Source organism: Salvelinus namaycush, chromosome 4 (genome assembly GCF_016432855.1).
Source record: "Salvelinus namaycush isolate Seneca chromosome 4, SaNama_1.0, whole genome shotgun sequence".
NCBI lineage: Eukaryota > Metazoa > Chordata > Actinopteri > Salmoniformes > Salmonidae > Salvelinus > Salvelinus namaycush.
This window is the reverse complement of record NC_052310.1, coordinates 3,177,513-3,197,375: the sequence shown is the minus strand read 5'-3', so window position 1 is coordinate 3,197,375 and position 19,863 is coordinate 3,177,513. Positions and strand designations below refer to the sequence as shown.

Below are 19,863 nucleotides of genomic sequence, written 5' to 3'. Positions count from 1 at the left end.
GAAGGTAGTGAGGGATGAAGATGTTTGAAGGTAGTGAGTGATAAGATGTTTGAAGGTAGTGAGGGATGAAGATGTTTGACGGTAGTGAGGGATAAAGATGTTTGAAGGTAGTGAGGGGTAAAGATGTTTGAAGGTAGTGAGTGATAAAGATGTTTGACGATAGTGAGGGATAAAGATGTTTGAAGGTAGTGAGGGATAAAGATGTTTGACGGTAGTGAGGGATAAAGATGTTTGAAGGTAGTGAGGGATAAGATGTTTGAAGGTAGTGAGTGATTATATGTCTTTTGAAAAAGAAAAAGCTGATGCTTTTATCCAATGCATCTTAATTTTTTGACTCTTTATGCGATGCGCAGTGCATCGAACACCGGACGAAGAATGATCAGTAATTACCATAGTGAATTATTGTAATGCTTGTTTATGTGTCAATTATTCTCATAAGGGATGGGTTACCAATTGGCGATTTGACCCGGGGGAAAAAATGTCCTTCATTCGTACAGTCATGCCTGGATACATGTTTTGCGAATGGGTGGTCCCGGGAATCAAACCCGTCTTCCTGGTGTTGCAAGCACCATGCTCTAACAACTGAGCTACAGTGGACCAATGGTGTGCCTTTTTATGACTGATGGCTGTCTCTGATTGGCTGTTTGCCCAGGTGAGGGAGGAGCTGAGTCGTAAGGCGGAGCGTCGTACCACCTGGGTGCTGTGGGGGGGTATGGCCTACATGGCAACACAGTTTGGGATCCTGGCGCGCCTCACCTGGTGGGAGTACTCCTGGGATATCATGGAGCCTGTCACCTACTTCATTACCTACGCCACCGCCATGGCTATGTACTCCTACTATGTACTCACACGCCAGGTAACACACACACACACACACACACACACACACACCCTCTATAGCACACAGCAAATCCAAGCCTTTTACAGGGCCAGACTATGTTTGTGTGTTGAGACTAAGCACTAGTCTTTGTGTATTCTAGTAGCGTTTTTGGAGCAGGTTCATTCATGTTTGGTTCATTCATGTTTGTTTCATTCATGTTTGGTTCATTCATGTTTGTTTCATTCATGTTTGTTTCATTCATGTTTGTTTCATTCATGTTTGGTTCATTCATGTTTGGTTCATTCATGTTTGGTTCATTCATGTTTGATTCATTTATGTTTGGTTCATTTATGTTTGGTTCATTCATGTTTGATTAATTTACTTTTGGTTCATTCATGTTTGGTTCATTCATGTTTGGTTCATTTACGTTTGGTTCATTCATGTTTGTTCATTCACGTTTGGTTCATTCATGTTTGATTCATTTACGTTTGGTTTATTCACGTTTGGTTCATTCACGTTTGGTTCATTCATGGATATGTCCTCCTTTTCCTGTTGGGTTACAGTATGTATACAGTATATTCCCTAGTAGAAGTTGTAGCATTCTGGAGTAGGTCTAGTTGTGTTATTGTGACAGAATGTCCCCTGTCCTGTAGGAGTACCTCTACCCTGACGCCAGGGACAGACAGTACCTGCTGTTCTTCCACAAGGGGGTGAAGAGACAACATTTTGACATCTACAAGTACAACCAGCTGAAGGACTCTATCGCTGAGGTAGACACTAACCCTAACCCCGACACCAACCCCGACACCAACCCCAACTACGACACCAACTACGACACCAACCCCGACACCAACCCCGACACCAACCCCGACACCAACCCCGACACTAACCCCAACACCGACACCAACCCCGGCACTAACCCCAACCCCGACACTAACCCAGACACTAACCCCAACACTAACCCCAACACCAACCCCGACACTAACCCCAACTACGACACTAACCCCGGCACTAACCCCGACACCAACCCCGACACCAACCCCGACACCAACCCCGACACCAACCCCGACACTAACCCCAACACTAACCCCGGCACTAACCCCGACACCAACCCCGACACTAACCCCAACACCGACACCAACCCCGGCACTAACCCCAACCCCGACACTAACCCCGACACTAACCCAGACACCAACCCCGACACCAACCCCGACACTAACCCCGACACCAACCCCGACACTAACCCCAACTACGACACTAACCCCGGCACTAACCCCGACACCAACCCCGACACCAACCCCGACACTAACCCCGACACCAACCCCGACACTAACCCCAACACTAACCCCAACCCCGACACTAACCCCAACCCCGACACTAACCCCGGCACTAACCCCAACACCAACCCCAACACTAACCCCGACACTAACCCCAACACCAACCCCAACACTAACCCCGACACTAACCCCAACACCAACCCCAACACTAACCCCGACACTAACCCCAACCCCGACACTAACCCCAACTACGACACTAACCCCGGCACCAACCCCGACACCAACCCCGACACTAACCCCGACACCAACCCCGACACTAACCCCAACTACGACACCAACCCCGACACTAACCCCAACACCAACCCCGACACTAACCCCGACACCAACCCCGACACTAACCCCGACACTAACCCCAACACTAACCCCAACACCAACCCCAACACCAACCCCAACACTAACCCCGACACTAACCCCAACCCCGACACTAACCCCAACTACGACACTAACCCCGGCACCAACCCCGACACTAACCCCGACACCAACCCCGACACTAACCCCAACTACGACACCAACCCCGACACCAACCCCAACACTAACCCCGACACTAACCCCGACACCAACCCCGACACTAACCCCAACTACGACACCAACCCCGGCACCAACCCCAACCCCGACACCAACCCCGACACTAACCCCAACTACGACACCAACCCCGACACTAACCCCAACACCAACCCCGACACTAACCCCAACTACGACACCAACCCCGACACTAACCCCAACACTAACCCCGACACCAACCCCGACACTAACCCCAACTACGACACCAACCCCGACACTAACCCCAACTACGACACTAACCCCGACACCAACCCCGACACTAACCCCAACTACGACACCAACCCCGACACTAACCCCAACTACGACACCAACCCCGACTCCAACCCCGACACTAACCCCAACTACGACACCAACCCCGACACTAACCCCAACTACGACACCAACCCCGACACCAACCCCGACACCAACCCCGACACTAACCCCGACACCAACCCCGACACTAACCCCGACACTAACCCCAACTACGACACCAACCCCAACACCAACCCCGACACCAACCCCGACACTAACCCCAACTACGACACCAACCCCGACACTAACCCCAACTACGATACTAACCCCGGCACTAACCCTAACCCCGACACCAACCCCAACACTAACCCCGACACTAACACCAACCCCAACACCAACCCCAACCCCAACACCAACCCCGACCCCAACCCCAACCCCGACACCAACCCCGACACCAACCCCGACACTAACCCCGACACCAACCCCGACACTAACCCCAACTACGACACCAACCCCGACACTAACCCCAACTACGACACCAACCCCGACACTAACCCCGACACCAACCCCGACACCAACCCCGACACCAACCCCGACACCAACCCCGACACCAACCCCGACACCAACCCCAACTACGACACTAACCCCGACACTAACCCCAACCCCGACACTAACCCCGACACCAACCCCGACACTAACCCCGACACTAACCCCAACCCCGACACCAACCCCAACTACGACACTGACCCTGACACTAACCCCAACACCAACCCCGACACTAACCCCAACCCCGACACTAACCCCGACACTAACCCCGACACTAACCCCAACCCCGACACTAACCCCGACACTAACCCCGACACTAACCCCAACTACGACACTAACCCCGACACTAACCCCGACACTAACATTAACCCCGACACCAACCCCGATACTAACCCCAACTACGACACTAACCCCGACCCTAACCCCGACACTAACCCCGACACTAACATTAACCCCGACACCAACCCCGACACCAACCCCGACACTAACCCCGACACTAACATTAACCCCGACACCAACCCCGACACTAACCCCGACACTAACCCCGACACCAACCCCGACACTAACCCCGACACCGACCCCGACACCAACCCCAACACTAACCCCGACACTGACCCTAACACTAACCCCGACACTAACCCCGACACTAACACTAACCCCGACACTAACACTAACCCCGACACCAACTCCGACACCAACCCCGACACTAACACCAACCCCAATACCGACACTAACACCAACCCCGACACTAACACCAACCCCGACACTAACACCAACCCCGACACTAACCCCAACCCCGACACTAACCCCAACCCCGACACTAACCCCAACCCCGACACTAACCCCAACCCCGACACTAACACCAACCCCGACACTAACCCCGACACTAACCCCAACCCCGACACTAACCCCAACCCCGACACTAACCCCAACCCCGACACTAACCCCAACCCCGACACTAACACCAACCCCGACACTAACACCAACCCCGACACTAACACTAACCCCGACACTAACACTAACCCCGACACTAACACCAACCCCGACACTAACCCCAACCCCGACACTAACCCCGACACTAACCCCAACACTAACCCCGACACTAACACCAACCCTGACACCAACCCCAATACCGACACTAACACCAACCCCGACACCAACCCCGACACCAACCCCGACACCAACCCCGACACCAACCCCGACACTAACCCCGACACTAACCCCGACACCAACCCCGACACCAACCCCGACACTAACCCCGACACTAACCCCGACACCAACACCAACCCCGACTACGACACTAACCCCGACACTAACCCCGACACTAACCCCGACACCAACCCCGACACCAACCCCGACACCAACCCCGACACCAACCCCGACACTAACCCCGACACCAACACCAACCCCGACTACGACACTAACCCCGACACCAACCCCGACACCAACCCCGACACTAACCCCGACACTAACCCCGACACCAACACCAACCCCGACTACGACACTAACCCCGACACTAACCCCGACACTAACCCCGACACTAACCCCGACACCAACCCCGACACCAACCCCGACACCAACCCCGACACCAACACCAACCCCGACTACGACACTAACCCCGACACTAACCCCGACACTAACCCCGACTACGACACTAACCCCGACACTAACCCCGACACTAACCCCGACACTAACCCCGACACCAACCCCGACACTAACCCCAACCCCGACACTAACCCCAACCCCGACACTAACACCAACCCTGACACCAACCCCAATACCGACACTAACACCAACCCCGACACCAACCCCGACACCAACCCCGACACCAACCCCGACACCAACCCCGACACCAACCCCGACACCAACCCCGACTACGACACTAACCCCGACACTAACCCCGACACTAACCCCGACACTAACCCCGACACCAACCCCGACACTAACCCCAACCCCGACACTAACACCAACCCCGACACTAACACCAACCCCGACACTAACACCAACCCCGACACTAACACCAACCCCGACACTAACACCAACCCCGACACTAACACCAACCCTGACACCAACCCCAATACCGACACTAACCCCAACCCCGACACTAACCCTAACCCCGACACCAATCCCAACACCAACCCAGACTACGACACACCCCGACACAAACCCCGACACTAACCCTGACTCTAACCCCGACACTAACCCCGACACCAACCCCGACACCAACCCCGACACTAACACTAACCCCAACCCCGACACTAACCCCGACACTAACCCCGACACTAACCCTAACCCCGACACTAACCCTAACCCCGACACTAACCCTAACCCCGACACTAACCCTAACCCCGACACTAACACCAACCCCGACACTAACACCAACCCCGACACTAACACCAACCCCGACACTAACACCAACCCCGACACTAACACCAACCCCGACACTAACACCAACCCCGACACTAACACCAACCCCGACACTAACACCAACCCCGACACCAACCCCGACACTAACACCAACCCCGACACTAACGCCAACCCCGACACCAACCCCGCCACTAACACCAACCCCGCCACTAACACCAACCCCGCCACTAACACCAACCCCGACACTAACACCAACCCCGACACTGACACCAACCCCAATACCGACACTAACCCCAATACCGACACTAACCCCAACCCCGACACTAACCCCAACCCCGACACTAACACCAACCCCGACACTAACCCCAACCCCGACACTAACACCAACCCCGACACTAACCCCAACCCCGACACTAACACCAACCCCGACACTAACACCAACCCCGACACTAACACCAACCCCGACACTAACACCAACCCCGACACTAACCCCAACCCCGACACTAACCCCAACCCCGACACTAACCCCAACCCCGACACTAACACCAACCCCGACACTAACCCCAACCCCGACACCAACCCCGACACCAACCCCGACACTAACCCCGACACTAACCCCGACACTAACCCCGACACTAACCCCGACACTAACCCCGACACCAACCACAGGCATGCACACATGAACACACATTAACATGTCTACACAAAATGTACTGTTGTTATGGTTTCATAATCTGGATTGAAACGTTATGACAAAAAAAAGAACAATTGTAGAAGGAATTCACACCTTTCTCATATTATTCTCCCCCCCAGGTGGAGTTAGATCTGAAACGCCTGAGGGATCCCCTCCAGCTCCAACTCCCTGTCCAGCAACTCACCGCCGCCAGCAAAGATTGATGGGAAGAGTGATGTCCTCCTCTGCTTTCTTCATCTCTCCCTCCGCTCCTCCATCTCTCCTTTCCTTACCCTCCTCCTCTCCTCCATCCCTCCTTTCCTTACCCTCCTCCGCTCCTCCATCCCTCCTTTCCTTACCCTCCTCCATCCCTCCTTTCCTTACCCTCCTCCATCCCTCCTTTCCTTATCCTCCTCCTCTCTCTCCATCCGTCCACCTTTACTCCTCTTTGTTAAACAAACCCTTCCCTTTAGCGATCGACCGTGGGAGTTTTTCTTTTTACATTTTCTCCTTTTTTTTTATTTCTCTGACTTGAAAACTCAAATGATAAAGTCAACTCATCTGTAGAGGAGGTTTAGAAAGAACAGAAACTGAATCAAATTGTGTCTGGGGGTGGAGATTATGATGAAACTGGGTGCTATGGATATGCAACAGGACTTCAGGACAGCCTGCAGGAAGCTCTAGGGGACGTACAGGAAGTGGCACGCTGCAGTGTGAGGAGTTACAGAGGAGGCGGAGGGGACGGGGGCAGACAAATGGACACGTCTATAAGTGTGTGTGGTGATATCCCGGGACTCCAACCCCAAGCCACTTAACAGTTGCTTTATCTATTTGTTAGCTAGGCCCACAGTGCAGCATTCAAACACACACACACCACTCCTATGGGGCTTCGGGACGTCTGTGTCCTACGAATTTACGTTTACAAAGATTCATCCTCTAGCTGGGAACCTCTTGCTCCACCCCCTGACCTTTAATCTCAGCCCTCTGACCTCTGCATGCTCGGAGGACATGGCTGTGATTGGACAAGGGTTCCTGTGACCTCCAGGTGACCGTGAACTTTGACCTTGGCCGACCCCTCTTGTCTCGTCTGATTGGCTGTGGCCAACCCTGCCCCGTCTGTTTCCAGTTCCCGCCCTCTCTGCCTGAAGTGCAGCTACCCACAGAGCATATTGCTATGATGACAAGGACCTGTTATCAGGAGCCTTTCAGCTTGTCACAGCCTTTACAGGAAGTGGATAGACGGAGTTGAGGTCAGGTGACCACACCTCACTTCCTATTCCTGTTGTTGACTTCCTATCAACTTCCTGTTTCCTGTAACATGCTGCGCCGGGATTGGAGGATAGTACTTCCGATAACAACATCACTGTGTGTTCTAATATTCCCAGATGTTTTATTTTAGAAGCCATGCTATATTTGTTATGAGAAACAATATACAATCAATCCCAATGAAGGTAGAGGAGGTTTAGATCATTCAGTGGGGGGAGGAGCTCTCTCTTTAACATCCTATATCAGAAAATATAGTTAATATACCATATCTGTATCTCTTTAGTAATGTCTCAACCATACAGGACCCCCATATCAATAGGTCTTCCCACTCCGTCTCTCACACACTGTTATCATTCTACTACCACCAATATAACCCACCAAGGCTTCATAGACATACATCCATCCTCCACAAACACAAGCAGCAACAGAATAGACGCGTTCTTAGAAGGATTTCTGTCAGAGAGATTCTGCGTGCCACTCACATATCCTACAATTTCTTCCAACTACACTATAACTCATATCAGCCAAGAGAACATTGTAGAACCCTCACAAACAGCAACGGTGTACCCCGTAGAACCCTCACAAACAGCAACGGTGTTCCCCGTAGAACCCTCACAAACAGCAACGATGTTCCCCGTAGAACCCTCACAAACAGCAACGGTGTACCCCGTAGAACCCTCACAAACAGCAACGGTGTACCCCGTAGAACCCTCACAAACAGCAACGGTGTACCCCGTAGAACCCTCACAAACAGCAACGATGTTCCCCGTAGAACCCTCAAACAGCAACGGTGTACCCCGTAGAACCCTCACAAACAGCAACGATGTTCCCCGTAGAACCCTCACAAACAGCAACGGTGTACCCCGTAGAACCCTCACAAACAGCAACGGTGTACCCCGTAGAACCCTCACAAACAGCAACGGTGTACCCCGTAGAACCCTCACAAACAGCAACGGTGTACCCCGTAGAACCCTCACAAACAGCAACGGTGTACCCCGTAGAACCCTCACAAACAGCAATGGTGTACCCCGTAGAACCCTCACAAACAGCAATGGTGTACCCCGTAGAACCCTCACAAACAGCAATGGTGTACCCCGTAGAACCCTCACAAACAGCAATGGTGTACCCCGTAGAACCCTCACAAACAGCAACGGTGTACCCCGTAGAACCCTCACAAACAGCAACGGTGTACCCCGTAGAACCCTCACAAACAGCAACGATGTACCCCGTAGAACCCTCACAAACAGCAACGGTGTTCCCCGTAGAACCCTCACAAACAGCAACGATGTACCCCGTAGAACCCTCACAAACAGCAACGATGTACCCCGTAGAACCCTCACAAACAGCAACGGTGTACCCCGTAGAACCCTCACAAACAGCAACGATGTTCCCCGTAGAACCCTCACAAACAGCAACGGTGTACCCCGTAGAACCCTCACAAACAGCTGTGGCCCGACCGTGTACCATTTCTGAATATGCTCACATTTTTTACAGTAACCTAATTGTGTGGATGTAAAGAAAGAGACATATTGTAATATATGATATGTTGTGTACCTGTGTGTGTGTGACAGTCAGACACACACAGGCTTGCTGTAGATTGCAGGTTGTTCAATGATGAATCTTCTCCGTCTGTATGTGAGGTTTTGTAGGACATCATTTAAGCCAAGGAACATAAAACAGAGATCCAACACACACACACACACACACACACACACACACACACACACACACACACACACACACACACACACACACATACACACACACACACACAAACATAATACTGATGCATTGTTGCTGCAAAAGAAAAGCAATTTTCCAAAATAAACCATTTCTCCTGAAAACTAGAAAATAGACTGAGCTTTTACAGGGAATGTCTCAGATCCGATGTGCATGCTTTTTTCATTGTGACGAGAACAAATAAGTATAATTGATTTGTTCTAAAAAAATAAAATAAAAACACGGACATAACTTGTTCTGAATTGGTCTTGGCTTCAGACAGCATGTAACGCATATTTCAATGACATGATATCAATGGTTCACATGTGAACAGAACATGTCCAAATTAATGTCAGTTAATGCCCAATGAGGGTTTTGTAAAAGGTCTCCTGTCACCCTCTATATGACCTATGACTGACTTAACCATTCGATCGCCTCAATCAATAACCTGTCATTAAAAACCGAAGCTGCAGATAGTAGAAGTATAAACTGTGTGCTTGAGGTTCATTCACACAAACAAGGCTGTTCCGTTCCAAAGTTCTCTCCTCCCACTGGTCCTAGTAGCTGTTCCAAGTAACTGCCCCCCTCCCCCTGATAGACAGCCAGGCAGACAGGGTAGAGTACACGGATGCTACAGGATGGTAGAATACACGTGAATGTGTAGTAGGAGCGTTATTGACACGCTGGTGTTGTTACTCTCGATACAAGCGATCAAACCCTGGTTCATTTTCTGCTGGTTGATGAAACAAAGCCATATCTATGTTGTTACTTCAGTTGTGGAGATTGGCTTTGGGGTAGACCTCTTCTGTTAGTTGGAGGGGGTAGACCTCTTCTGTTAATTGGAGGGGGTAGACCTCTTCTGTTAATTGGAGGGGGTAGACCTCTTCTGTTAATTGGAGGGGGTAGACCTTTTCTGTTAATTGGAGGGGGTAGACCTCTTCTGTTAATTGGAGGGGGTAGACCTCTTCTGTTAATTGGAGGGGGTAGACCTCTTCTGTTAATTGGAGGGGGTAGACCTCTTCTGTTAATTGGAAGGGGGTAGACCTCTTCTGTTTATTGGAGGGGGTAGACCTCTTCTGTTTGTTGGAGGGGGTAGACCTCTTCTGTTTGTTGGAGGGGGTAGACCTCTTCTGTTTATTGGAGGGGGTAGACCTCTTCTGTTTGTTGGAGGGGGTAGACCTCTTCTGTTTATTGGAGGGGGTAGACCTCTTCTGTTTATTGGAGGGGGTAGACCTCTTCTGTTTATTGGAGGGGGTAGACCTCTTCTGTTTATTGGAGGGGGTAGACCTCTTCTGTTTATTGGAGGGGGTAGACCTCTTCTGTTTATTGGAGGGGGTAGACCTCTTCTGTTTATTGGAGGGGGTAGACCTCTTCTGTTTATTGGAGGGGGTAGACCTCTTTTGTTAATTGGAGGGGGTAGACCTCTTTTGTTAATTGGAGGGGGTAGACCTCTTTTGTTAATTGGAGGGGGTAGACCTCTTTTGTTAATTGGAGGGGGTAGACCTCTTTTGTTAATTGGAGGGGGTAGACCTCTTTTGTTAATTGGAGGGGGTAGACCTCTTTTGTTAATTGGAGGGGGTAGACCTCTTTTGTTAATTGGAGGGGGTAGACCTCTTTTGTTAATTGGAGGGGGTAGACCTCTTCTGTTAATTGGAGGGGGTAGACCTCTTCTGTTAATTGGAGGGGGTAGACCTCTTCTGTTAATTGGAGGGGGTAGACCTCTTCTGTTAATTGGAGGGGGTAGACCTCTTCTGTTAATTGGAGGGGGTAGACCTCTTTTGGTAATTAGAGGGGGTTGTGTGTGTGCGTGGGATCTCCACGGAAAGCGGTGCCTTTGTGGGACAGACTGTATAGAGCAGTAAGGGAAACATACCTAGACAGATATTTCTATTCTCAGAGGATTGGAATCATCATATTGGAAGAGACCTTCATAGTCAAATGTCTCTGACCGAACCATCTGTACCATCAGTATAGGTCTATTCATGCTGAGTAAGCTATGTTCAGCAAACTGGTACTCTACAATTTAACAGTGATAGACTCTGAGAATGGGGATGAGGTAAGCTGTGTGTTTGTGTTTGTGTGTGTGTGTGTGTGTGTGTGTGTGTGTGTGTGTGTGTGTGTGTGTGTGTGTGTGTGTGTGTGTGTGTGTGTGTGTGTGTGTGTGTGTGTGTGTGTGTGTGTGTGTGTGTGTGTGTTAGAGAGCGAGGTGTGTGTGTGTGTGAGAGGGAGAGAGGTGTTTGTTTATACGTACAGGAGGCAAAGAGCAGAGTAACACATCTATGAATCGTCTCCTCCTCAATCGCTCCGATCGATAAATCAACTCTCCTCTCAACTCACCTTACCTCGATCACTAGCTCAAAATCTTTATTTTCCACAACTGCACACGTTAGCAGAGATAGAGTAAGAGAGACACACAAGCACACACACACAGACGAGCTGGGAACACACACCTCTACATACATCAGAGACTCCTCTCCTCTTTTTCATCATAATACCATCCGTCCATCTTTAACTTCCTTATTCTTTGAAAAACCTAAATATATAAAATATAGGAACTTTATTATAAAGCGGGTGTTGCATGAATGTAATGTTTACATGGGAAATTATGTTGAAAATAAAGAAAACTAAAAGATTATTTAATTAACATGAATATTGCAAAGATAGTTTAAAAGAACGTTGTTTGTAGAGATTCCTAGTAATGGGCATGGGACAGGGCTATCTCTCTGTCGTTAGAATCTGCCCTGCCAAATCTGGCTCCAACCCAGCCACTGCACCTCCCTCTCCTCCCCATCCCTCCTTCTCTCCCTGTCTGCCCCTCCTCCCCATCCCTCCTTCTCTCCCTGTCTGCCCCTCTCCTCCCCCATCCCTCCTTCTCTCCCTGTCTGCCCCTCTCCTCCCCATCCCTCCTTCTCTCCCTGTCTGCCCGTCTCCTCCCCCATCCCTCCTTCTCTCACTGTCTGCTCCTCTCCTCCCCCATCCCTCATTCTCTCCCTGTCTGCACCTCTCCTCCCCCATCCCCCCTTCTCTCCCTGTCTGCCCCTCTCATCCCCATCCCTCCTTCTCTCCCTGTCTGCCCCTCTCCTCCCCCATCCCTCCTTCTCTCCCTGTCTGCCCGTCTCCTCCCCCATCCCTCCTTCTCTCCCTGTCTGCCCCTCTCCTCCCCATCCCTCCTTCTCTCCCTGTCTGCCCCTCTCCTCCTCATCCCTCCTTCTCTCCCTGTCTGCCCCTCTCCTCCCCATCCCTCCTTCTCTCCCTGTCTGCCCCTCTCCTCCCCCATCCCTCCTTCTCTCCCTGTCTGCCCCTCTCCTCCCCCATCCCTCCTTCTCTCCCTGTCTGCCCGTCTCCTCCCCCATCCCTCCTTCTCTCCCTGTCTGCCCCTCTCCTCCCCCATCCCTCCTTCTCTCCCTGTCTGCCCGTCTCCTCCCCCATCCCTCCTTCTCTCCCTGTCTGCCCCTCTCCTCCTCCTTCTCTCACTGTCTGCCCCTCTCCTCTCCCATCCCTCCTTCTCTCACTGTCTGCCCCTCTCCTCTCCCCCAGTATAGATCTGCACCTAGTGTTCTGAGATCTAATAACAATTGAGGGTCGTGTTCATTAGGAAACGCAACTGAAAACGTTATGCAACGGAAATCAAAAATGAACTTTTTCTTATTGGTCAAGTCCAAGGTATTCCCTCCCTGTTTCAGTCCGTTTTCTTCCGTTTGGTGCCTAATGAACATGACCCAGGGCAGGTGGACCGCCATCCCCCTGCCACCATGCAATTCCCATGCCACCTTGCCATCCCCCTGCCACTATGCCACCACCTTGCCATCCCCTGGCCACCATGCCGCCATCCCCCTGCCACCATGCCACCTCCCTGCCATCTTTGGTCCATCTAAGGAAATGTCAAAGTTGTCCGCCATCTTGTGCGCAACCCTTGACCTGTAACCCCAACATCACTCACTCCCGTCCCAGATCAGAGACAAAATGGTGGCACACTCCCCACTTTCCCTCTCAGTCCCCTTACTCATCTGTTTTCCCCTTCTTTGTTTCACTCTGTTCATCGTGTCTTATCCTTCTTTTCGTTCTCCCCAGTCACATTTATTCCGTTTTGAAAACGTGTGCGTTGTTTTTGAATGTTCATCCTATTTTGTGTGCACTTAAAAAAACGATTTGGGAAAAATACAAACAAAATATGTTTAAAAATGCCTAAAGAAGACTATTAGGATTGAAATGATCTATTTTTGTTTCTTCATTCAAACCTCTTATTGTCTTTGTCTTGTCTTTTTTTTTTCCATTCACATCGGATGCTCTGTTGGCAAAAAAAAAAATGAAAATGTAAAATCCTGTATCATTTATGAAATATGTATAAAAGAGAAATGTAATTCAGTTATCAATAAAATCCTTATCCAGTTTTTGGAAACCATTTGTCCACTGCTGATTTGTGTGTGCAGTATTAAACTGTTGTTGTCGAGGTTAATGTTTGTCTGGCGCCGTGACGTTTCTGGTGCTTGATTACTAGCACCACCTTGTACAACGTTCAATGTAGAATATGACCACTGGTAGGCTGGTCCCAGATCTGTTTGTTTCTTGACTTCATTGTCATTCCAAACATGTTTCCCGTGACAATTCCATGAGCAGAAATAGCCTGGCGCCCAGGCTGGAACACTGGCGCCCAGGCTGGAACACTGGCGCCCAGGCTGGAACACTGGCGCCCAGGCTGGAACACTGGCGCCCAGGGGGGGGGGGGAAGTATAGATTAAAGGCACATTTTTCATTCCACGTCCAGCGCTGGTTGGTTGTTGTGTGGAAAATTGTCAGTCTCCAACCACCCAAGTCATAGACTACTACATTACCCCTATACATATCTACCTCCATCACTCCAGTATCCCTGTCACCTTACCCCTATACATATCTACCTCCATCACTCCAGTGTCCCTGTCACCTTACCCCTATACATATCTACCTCCATCACTCCAGTATCCCTGTCACCTTACCCCTATACATATCTACCTCCATCACTCCAGTATCCCTGTCCCCTTACCCCTATACATATCTACCTCCATCACTCCATCACTCCCTATACATATCTACCTCCATCACTCCAGTATCCCTGCACATTGTTAATATGGTACTGGGACTGACCCTGTAAATAGCTACTGACCCTGGAACTGTCCCTGTATATAGCTATTGACCCTGGAACTGTCCCTGTATATATCTACTGACCCTGGAACTGACCCTGTATATAGCTACTGACCCTGGGACTGTCCCTGTATATAGCTACTGACCCTGGAACTGTCCCTGTATATAGCTACTGTCCCTGGGACTGACCCTGTATATAACTACTGACCCTGTATATAGCTACTGACCCTGGAACTGACCCTGTATATAGCTACTGACCCTGGAACTGACCCTGTATATAGCTACTGACCCTGTATATAGCTACTGACCCTGGGACTGACCCTGTATATAGCTACTGACCCTGGAACTGACCCTGTATATAACTACTGACCCTGTATATAGCTATTGACCCTGGAACTGACCCTGTATATAGCTACTGACCCTGTATATAACTACTGACCCTGTATATAGCTACTGACCCTGGAACTGACCCTGTATATAACTACTGACCCTGTATATAGCTATTGACCCTGGAACTGACCCTGTATATAGCTACTGACCCTGGGACTGACCCTGTATATAGCTACTGAACCTGGGACTGTCCCTGTATATAACTACTGACCCTGTATATAGCTACTGACCCTGTATATAACTACTGACATTGTATATAGCTACTGACCCTGGAACTGTCCCTGTATATAACTACTGAACCTGGAAATAACTACTGACCTTGTATATAGCTAATGACCCTGTATATAACTACTGACCCTGTATATAACTACTGACCCTGTATATAGCTACTGACCCTGGAACTGACCCTGTATATAGCTACTGACCCTGGAACTGACCCTGTATATAACTACTGACCCTGTATATAGCTACTGACCCTGGAACTGACCCTGTATATAGCTACTGACCCTGGAACTGACCCTGTATATAGCTACTGACCCTGTATATAGCTACTGACCCTGTATATAGCTACTGACCCTGTATATAGCTACTGACCCTGTATATAGCTACTGACCCTGTATATAACTACTGACCCTGTATATAGCTACTGACCCTGTATATAACTACTGACCCTGTATATAGCTACTGACCCTGTATATAACTACTGACCCTGTATATAGCTACTGACCCTGGGTCTGTCCCTGTATATAGCTACTGACCCTGTATATAGCTACTGACCCTGTATATAGCTACTGACCCTGTATATAGCTACTGACCCTGTATATAGCTACTGACCCTGTATATAGCTACTGACCCTGTATATAACTACTGACCCTGTATATAGCTACTGACCCTGTATATAGCTACTGACCCTGTATATAGCTACTGACCCTGTATATAACTACTGACCCTGTATATAGCTACTGACCCTGGAACTGTCCCTGTATATAGCTACTGACCCTGTATATAGCTACTGACCCTGTATATAACTACTGACCCTGTATATAGCTACTGACCCTGGAACTGTCCCTGTATATAGCTACTGACCCTGTATATAGCTACTGACCTTGTATATAGCTAATGACCCTGTATATAACTACTGACCCTGTATATAGCTACTGACCTTGTATATAGCTAATGACCCTGTATATAACTACTGACCCTGTATATAACTACTGACCCTGTATATAACTACTGACCCTGTATATAGCTACTGACCTTGTATATAGCTACTGACCCTGTATATAACAACTGACCCTGTATATAGCTACTGACCCTGTATATAGCTACTGACCCTGTATATAGCTACTGACCCTGTATATAGCTACTGACCCTGGAACTGACCCTGTATATAGCTACTGACCCTGTATATAGCTACTGACCCTGTATATAGCTACTGACCCTGGAACTGACCCTGTATATAGCTACTGACCCTGTATATAGCTACTGACCCTGTATATAGCTACTGACCCTGTATAGCTACTGACCCTGTATATAGCTACTGACCCTGTATATAGCTACTGACCCTGTATATAGCTACTGACCCTGTATATAACTACTGACCCTGTATATAGCTACTGACCCTGTATATAGCTACTGACCCTGTATATAACTACTGACCCTGTATATAGCTACTGACCCTGTATATAGCTACTGACCCTGTATATAGCTACTGACCCTGTATATAACTACTGACCCTGTATATAGCTACTGACCCTGTATATAGCTACTGACCCTGGAACTGACCCTGTATATAGCTACTGACCCTGTATATAGCTACTGACCCTGTATATAGCTACTGACCCTGTATATAGCTACTGACCCTGTATATAGCTACTGACCCTGGAACTGTCCCTGTATATAGCTACTGACCCTGTATATAGCTACTGACCCTGGAACTGTCCCTGTATATAGCTACTGACCCTGTATATAGCTACTGACCCTGGAAATAACTACTGACCCTGTATATAGCTACTGGCCCTGGAACTGTCCCTGTATATAGCTACTGTCCCTGTATATAGCTACTGACCCTGTATATAGCTACTGACCCTGTATATAGCTACTGACCCTGTATATAACAACTGACCCTGTATATAGCTACTGACCCTGTATATAGCTACTGACCCTGTATATAGCTACTGACCCTGTATATAGCTACTGACCCTGTATATAGCTACTGACCCTGTATATAGCTACTGACCCTGGAACTGTCCCTGTATATAGCTACTGACCCTGTATATAACTACTGACCCTGTATATAGCTACTGACCCTGGAACTGTCCCTGTATATAGCTACTGACCCTGTATATAACTACTGACCCTGGAACTGACCCTGGGACTGACCCTGTATATAGCTACTGGCCCTGTATATAGCTACTGACCCTGTATATATCTACTGACCCTGGAACTGACCCTGGGACTGACCCTGTATATAGCTACTGACCCTGTATATAGCTACTGACCCTGGAACTGTCCCTGTATATAACTACTGACCCTGTATATAACTACTGTCCCTGTATATAGCTACTGACCCTGTATATAGCTACTGACCCTGTATATAGCTACTGACCCTGTATATAACTACTGACCCTGTATATAGCTACTGTCCCTGTATATAGCTACTGACCCTGTATATAACTACTGACCCTGGAACTGTCCCTGTATATAACTACTGACCCTGTATATAACTACTGACCCTGTATATAACTACTGACCCTGTATATAACTACTGACCCTGTATATAACTACTGACCCTGTATATAACTACTCACCCTGTATATAACTACTGACCTTGTATATAGCTAATGACCCTGTATATAACTACTGACCCTGTATATAACTACTCACCCTGTATATAACTACTCACCCTGTATATAACTACTGACCCTGTATATAACTACTGACCCTGTATATAGCTACTGACCCTGTATATAACTACTGACCCTGGAACTGTCCCTGTATATAGCTACTGACCCTGTATATAGCTACTGACCCTGTATATAGCTACTGACCCTGGGTCTGTCCCTGTATATAACTACTGACCCTGTATATAGCTACTGACCCTGTATATAACTACTGACCCTGTATATAGCTACTGACCCTGGAACTGACCCTGTATATAACTACTGACCCTGTATATAGCTACTGACCCTGGAACTGACCCTGTATATAGCTACTGTCCCTGTATATAACTACTGACCCTGTATATAGCTACTGACCCTGTATATAGCTACTGACCCTGGAACTGTCCCTGTATATAACTACTGACCCTGGAACTGTCCCTGTATATAACTACTGACCCTGGAACTGTCCCTGTATATAACTACTGACCTTGTATATAACTACTGACCCTGTATATAGCTACTGCCCCTGTATATAGCTACTGACCCTGTATATAACTACTGACCCTGTATATAGCTACTGACCCTGGAACTGTCCCTGTATATAGCTACTGACCCTGTATATAGCTACTGACCCTGTATATAGCTACTGACCCTGTATATAACTACTGACCCTGTATATAGCTACTGACCCTGTATATAACTACTGACCCTGGAACTGTCCCTGTATATAACTACTGACCCTGTATATAACTACTGTCCCTGTATATAGCTACTGACCCTGTATATAGCTACTGACCCTGGAACTGTCCCTGTATATAACTACTGACCCTGTATATAGCTACTGTCCCTGTATATAGCTACTGACCCTGTATATAGCTACTGACCCTGGAACTGTCCCTGTATATAGCTACTGACCCTGTATATATCTACTGTCCCTGTATATAGCTACTGACCCTGTATATAGCTACTGACCCTGGAACTGTCCCTGTATATAACTACTGACCCTGGAACTGACCCTGTATATAGCTACTGACCCTGTATATAGCTACTGACCCTGTATATAGCTACTGACCCTGTATATAGCTACTGACCCTGGAACTGTCCCTGTATATAGCTACTGTCCCTGTATATAACTACTGACCCTGTATATAACTACTGACCCTGTATATAGCTACTGACCCTGTATATAGCTACTGACCCTGTATATAACTACTGACCCTGTATATAACTACTGACCCTGTATATAGCTACTGACCCTGTATATAGCTACTGACCCTGGAACTGTCCCTGTATATAACTACTGACCCTGTATATAGCTACTGTCCCTGTATATAGCTACTGACCCTGTATATAGCTACTGACCCTGTATATAGCTACTGACCCTGGAACTGTCCCTGTATATAGCTACTGACCCTGGAACTGACCCTGTATATAGCTACTGACCCTGTATATAGCTACTGACCCTGTATATAGCTACTGACCCTGTATATAGCTACTGACCCTGTATATAGCTACTGACCCTGGAACTGTCCCTGTATATAGCTACTGACCCTGGACCTGTCCCTGTATATAGCTACTGACCCTGTATATAGCTACTGACCCTGGAACTGTCCCTGTATATAACTACTGACCCTGGAACTGACCCTGTATATAGCTACTGACCCTGTATATAGCTACTGACCCTGTATATAGCTACTGACCCTGTATATAGCTACTGACCCTGGAACTGTCCCTGTATATAACTACTGACCCTGTATATAGCTACTGACCCTGGAACTGTCCCTGTATATAACTACTGACCCTGTATATAGCTACTGACCCTGTATATAACTACTGACCCTGGAACTGACCCTGTATATAGCTACTGACCCTGTATATAGCTACTGACCCTGTATATAACTACTGACCCTGTATATAACTACTGACCCTGTATATAACTACTGACCCTGTATA

The 19,863-nt window shown here is 48.7% G+C and overlaps 1 protein-coding gene across 1 annotated transcript in view; it reads left to right on the top strand.

The window, feature by feature from the left end:
- The window catches only part of mcu (mitochondrial calcium uniporter), a 156,648-nt gene extending 149,771 nt beyond the window's left edge, over positions 1 to 6,877 (top strand). Inside the window, exons 7-9 of the mRNA XM_038990995.1 lie at positions 653 to 856; positions 1,474 to 1,590; positions 6,676 to 6,877. Coding sequence (XP_038846923.1) covers positions 653 to 856; positions 1,474 to 1,590; positions 6,676 to 6,759 — 405 coding nt within the window. The 3' untranslated portion in view covers positions 6,760 to 6,877. The remainder of the gene's footprint in view (positions 1 to 652; positions 857 to 1,473; positions 1,591 to 6,675) is intronic.
- The last annotated feature ends 12,986 nt before the right edge of the window (positions 6,878 to 19,863 follow it).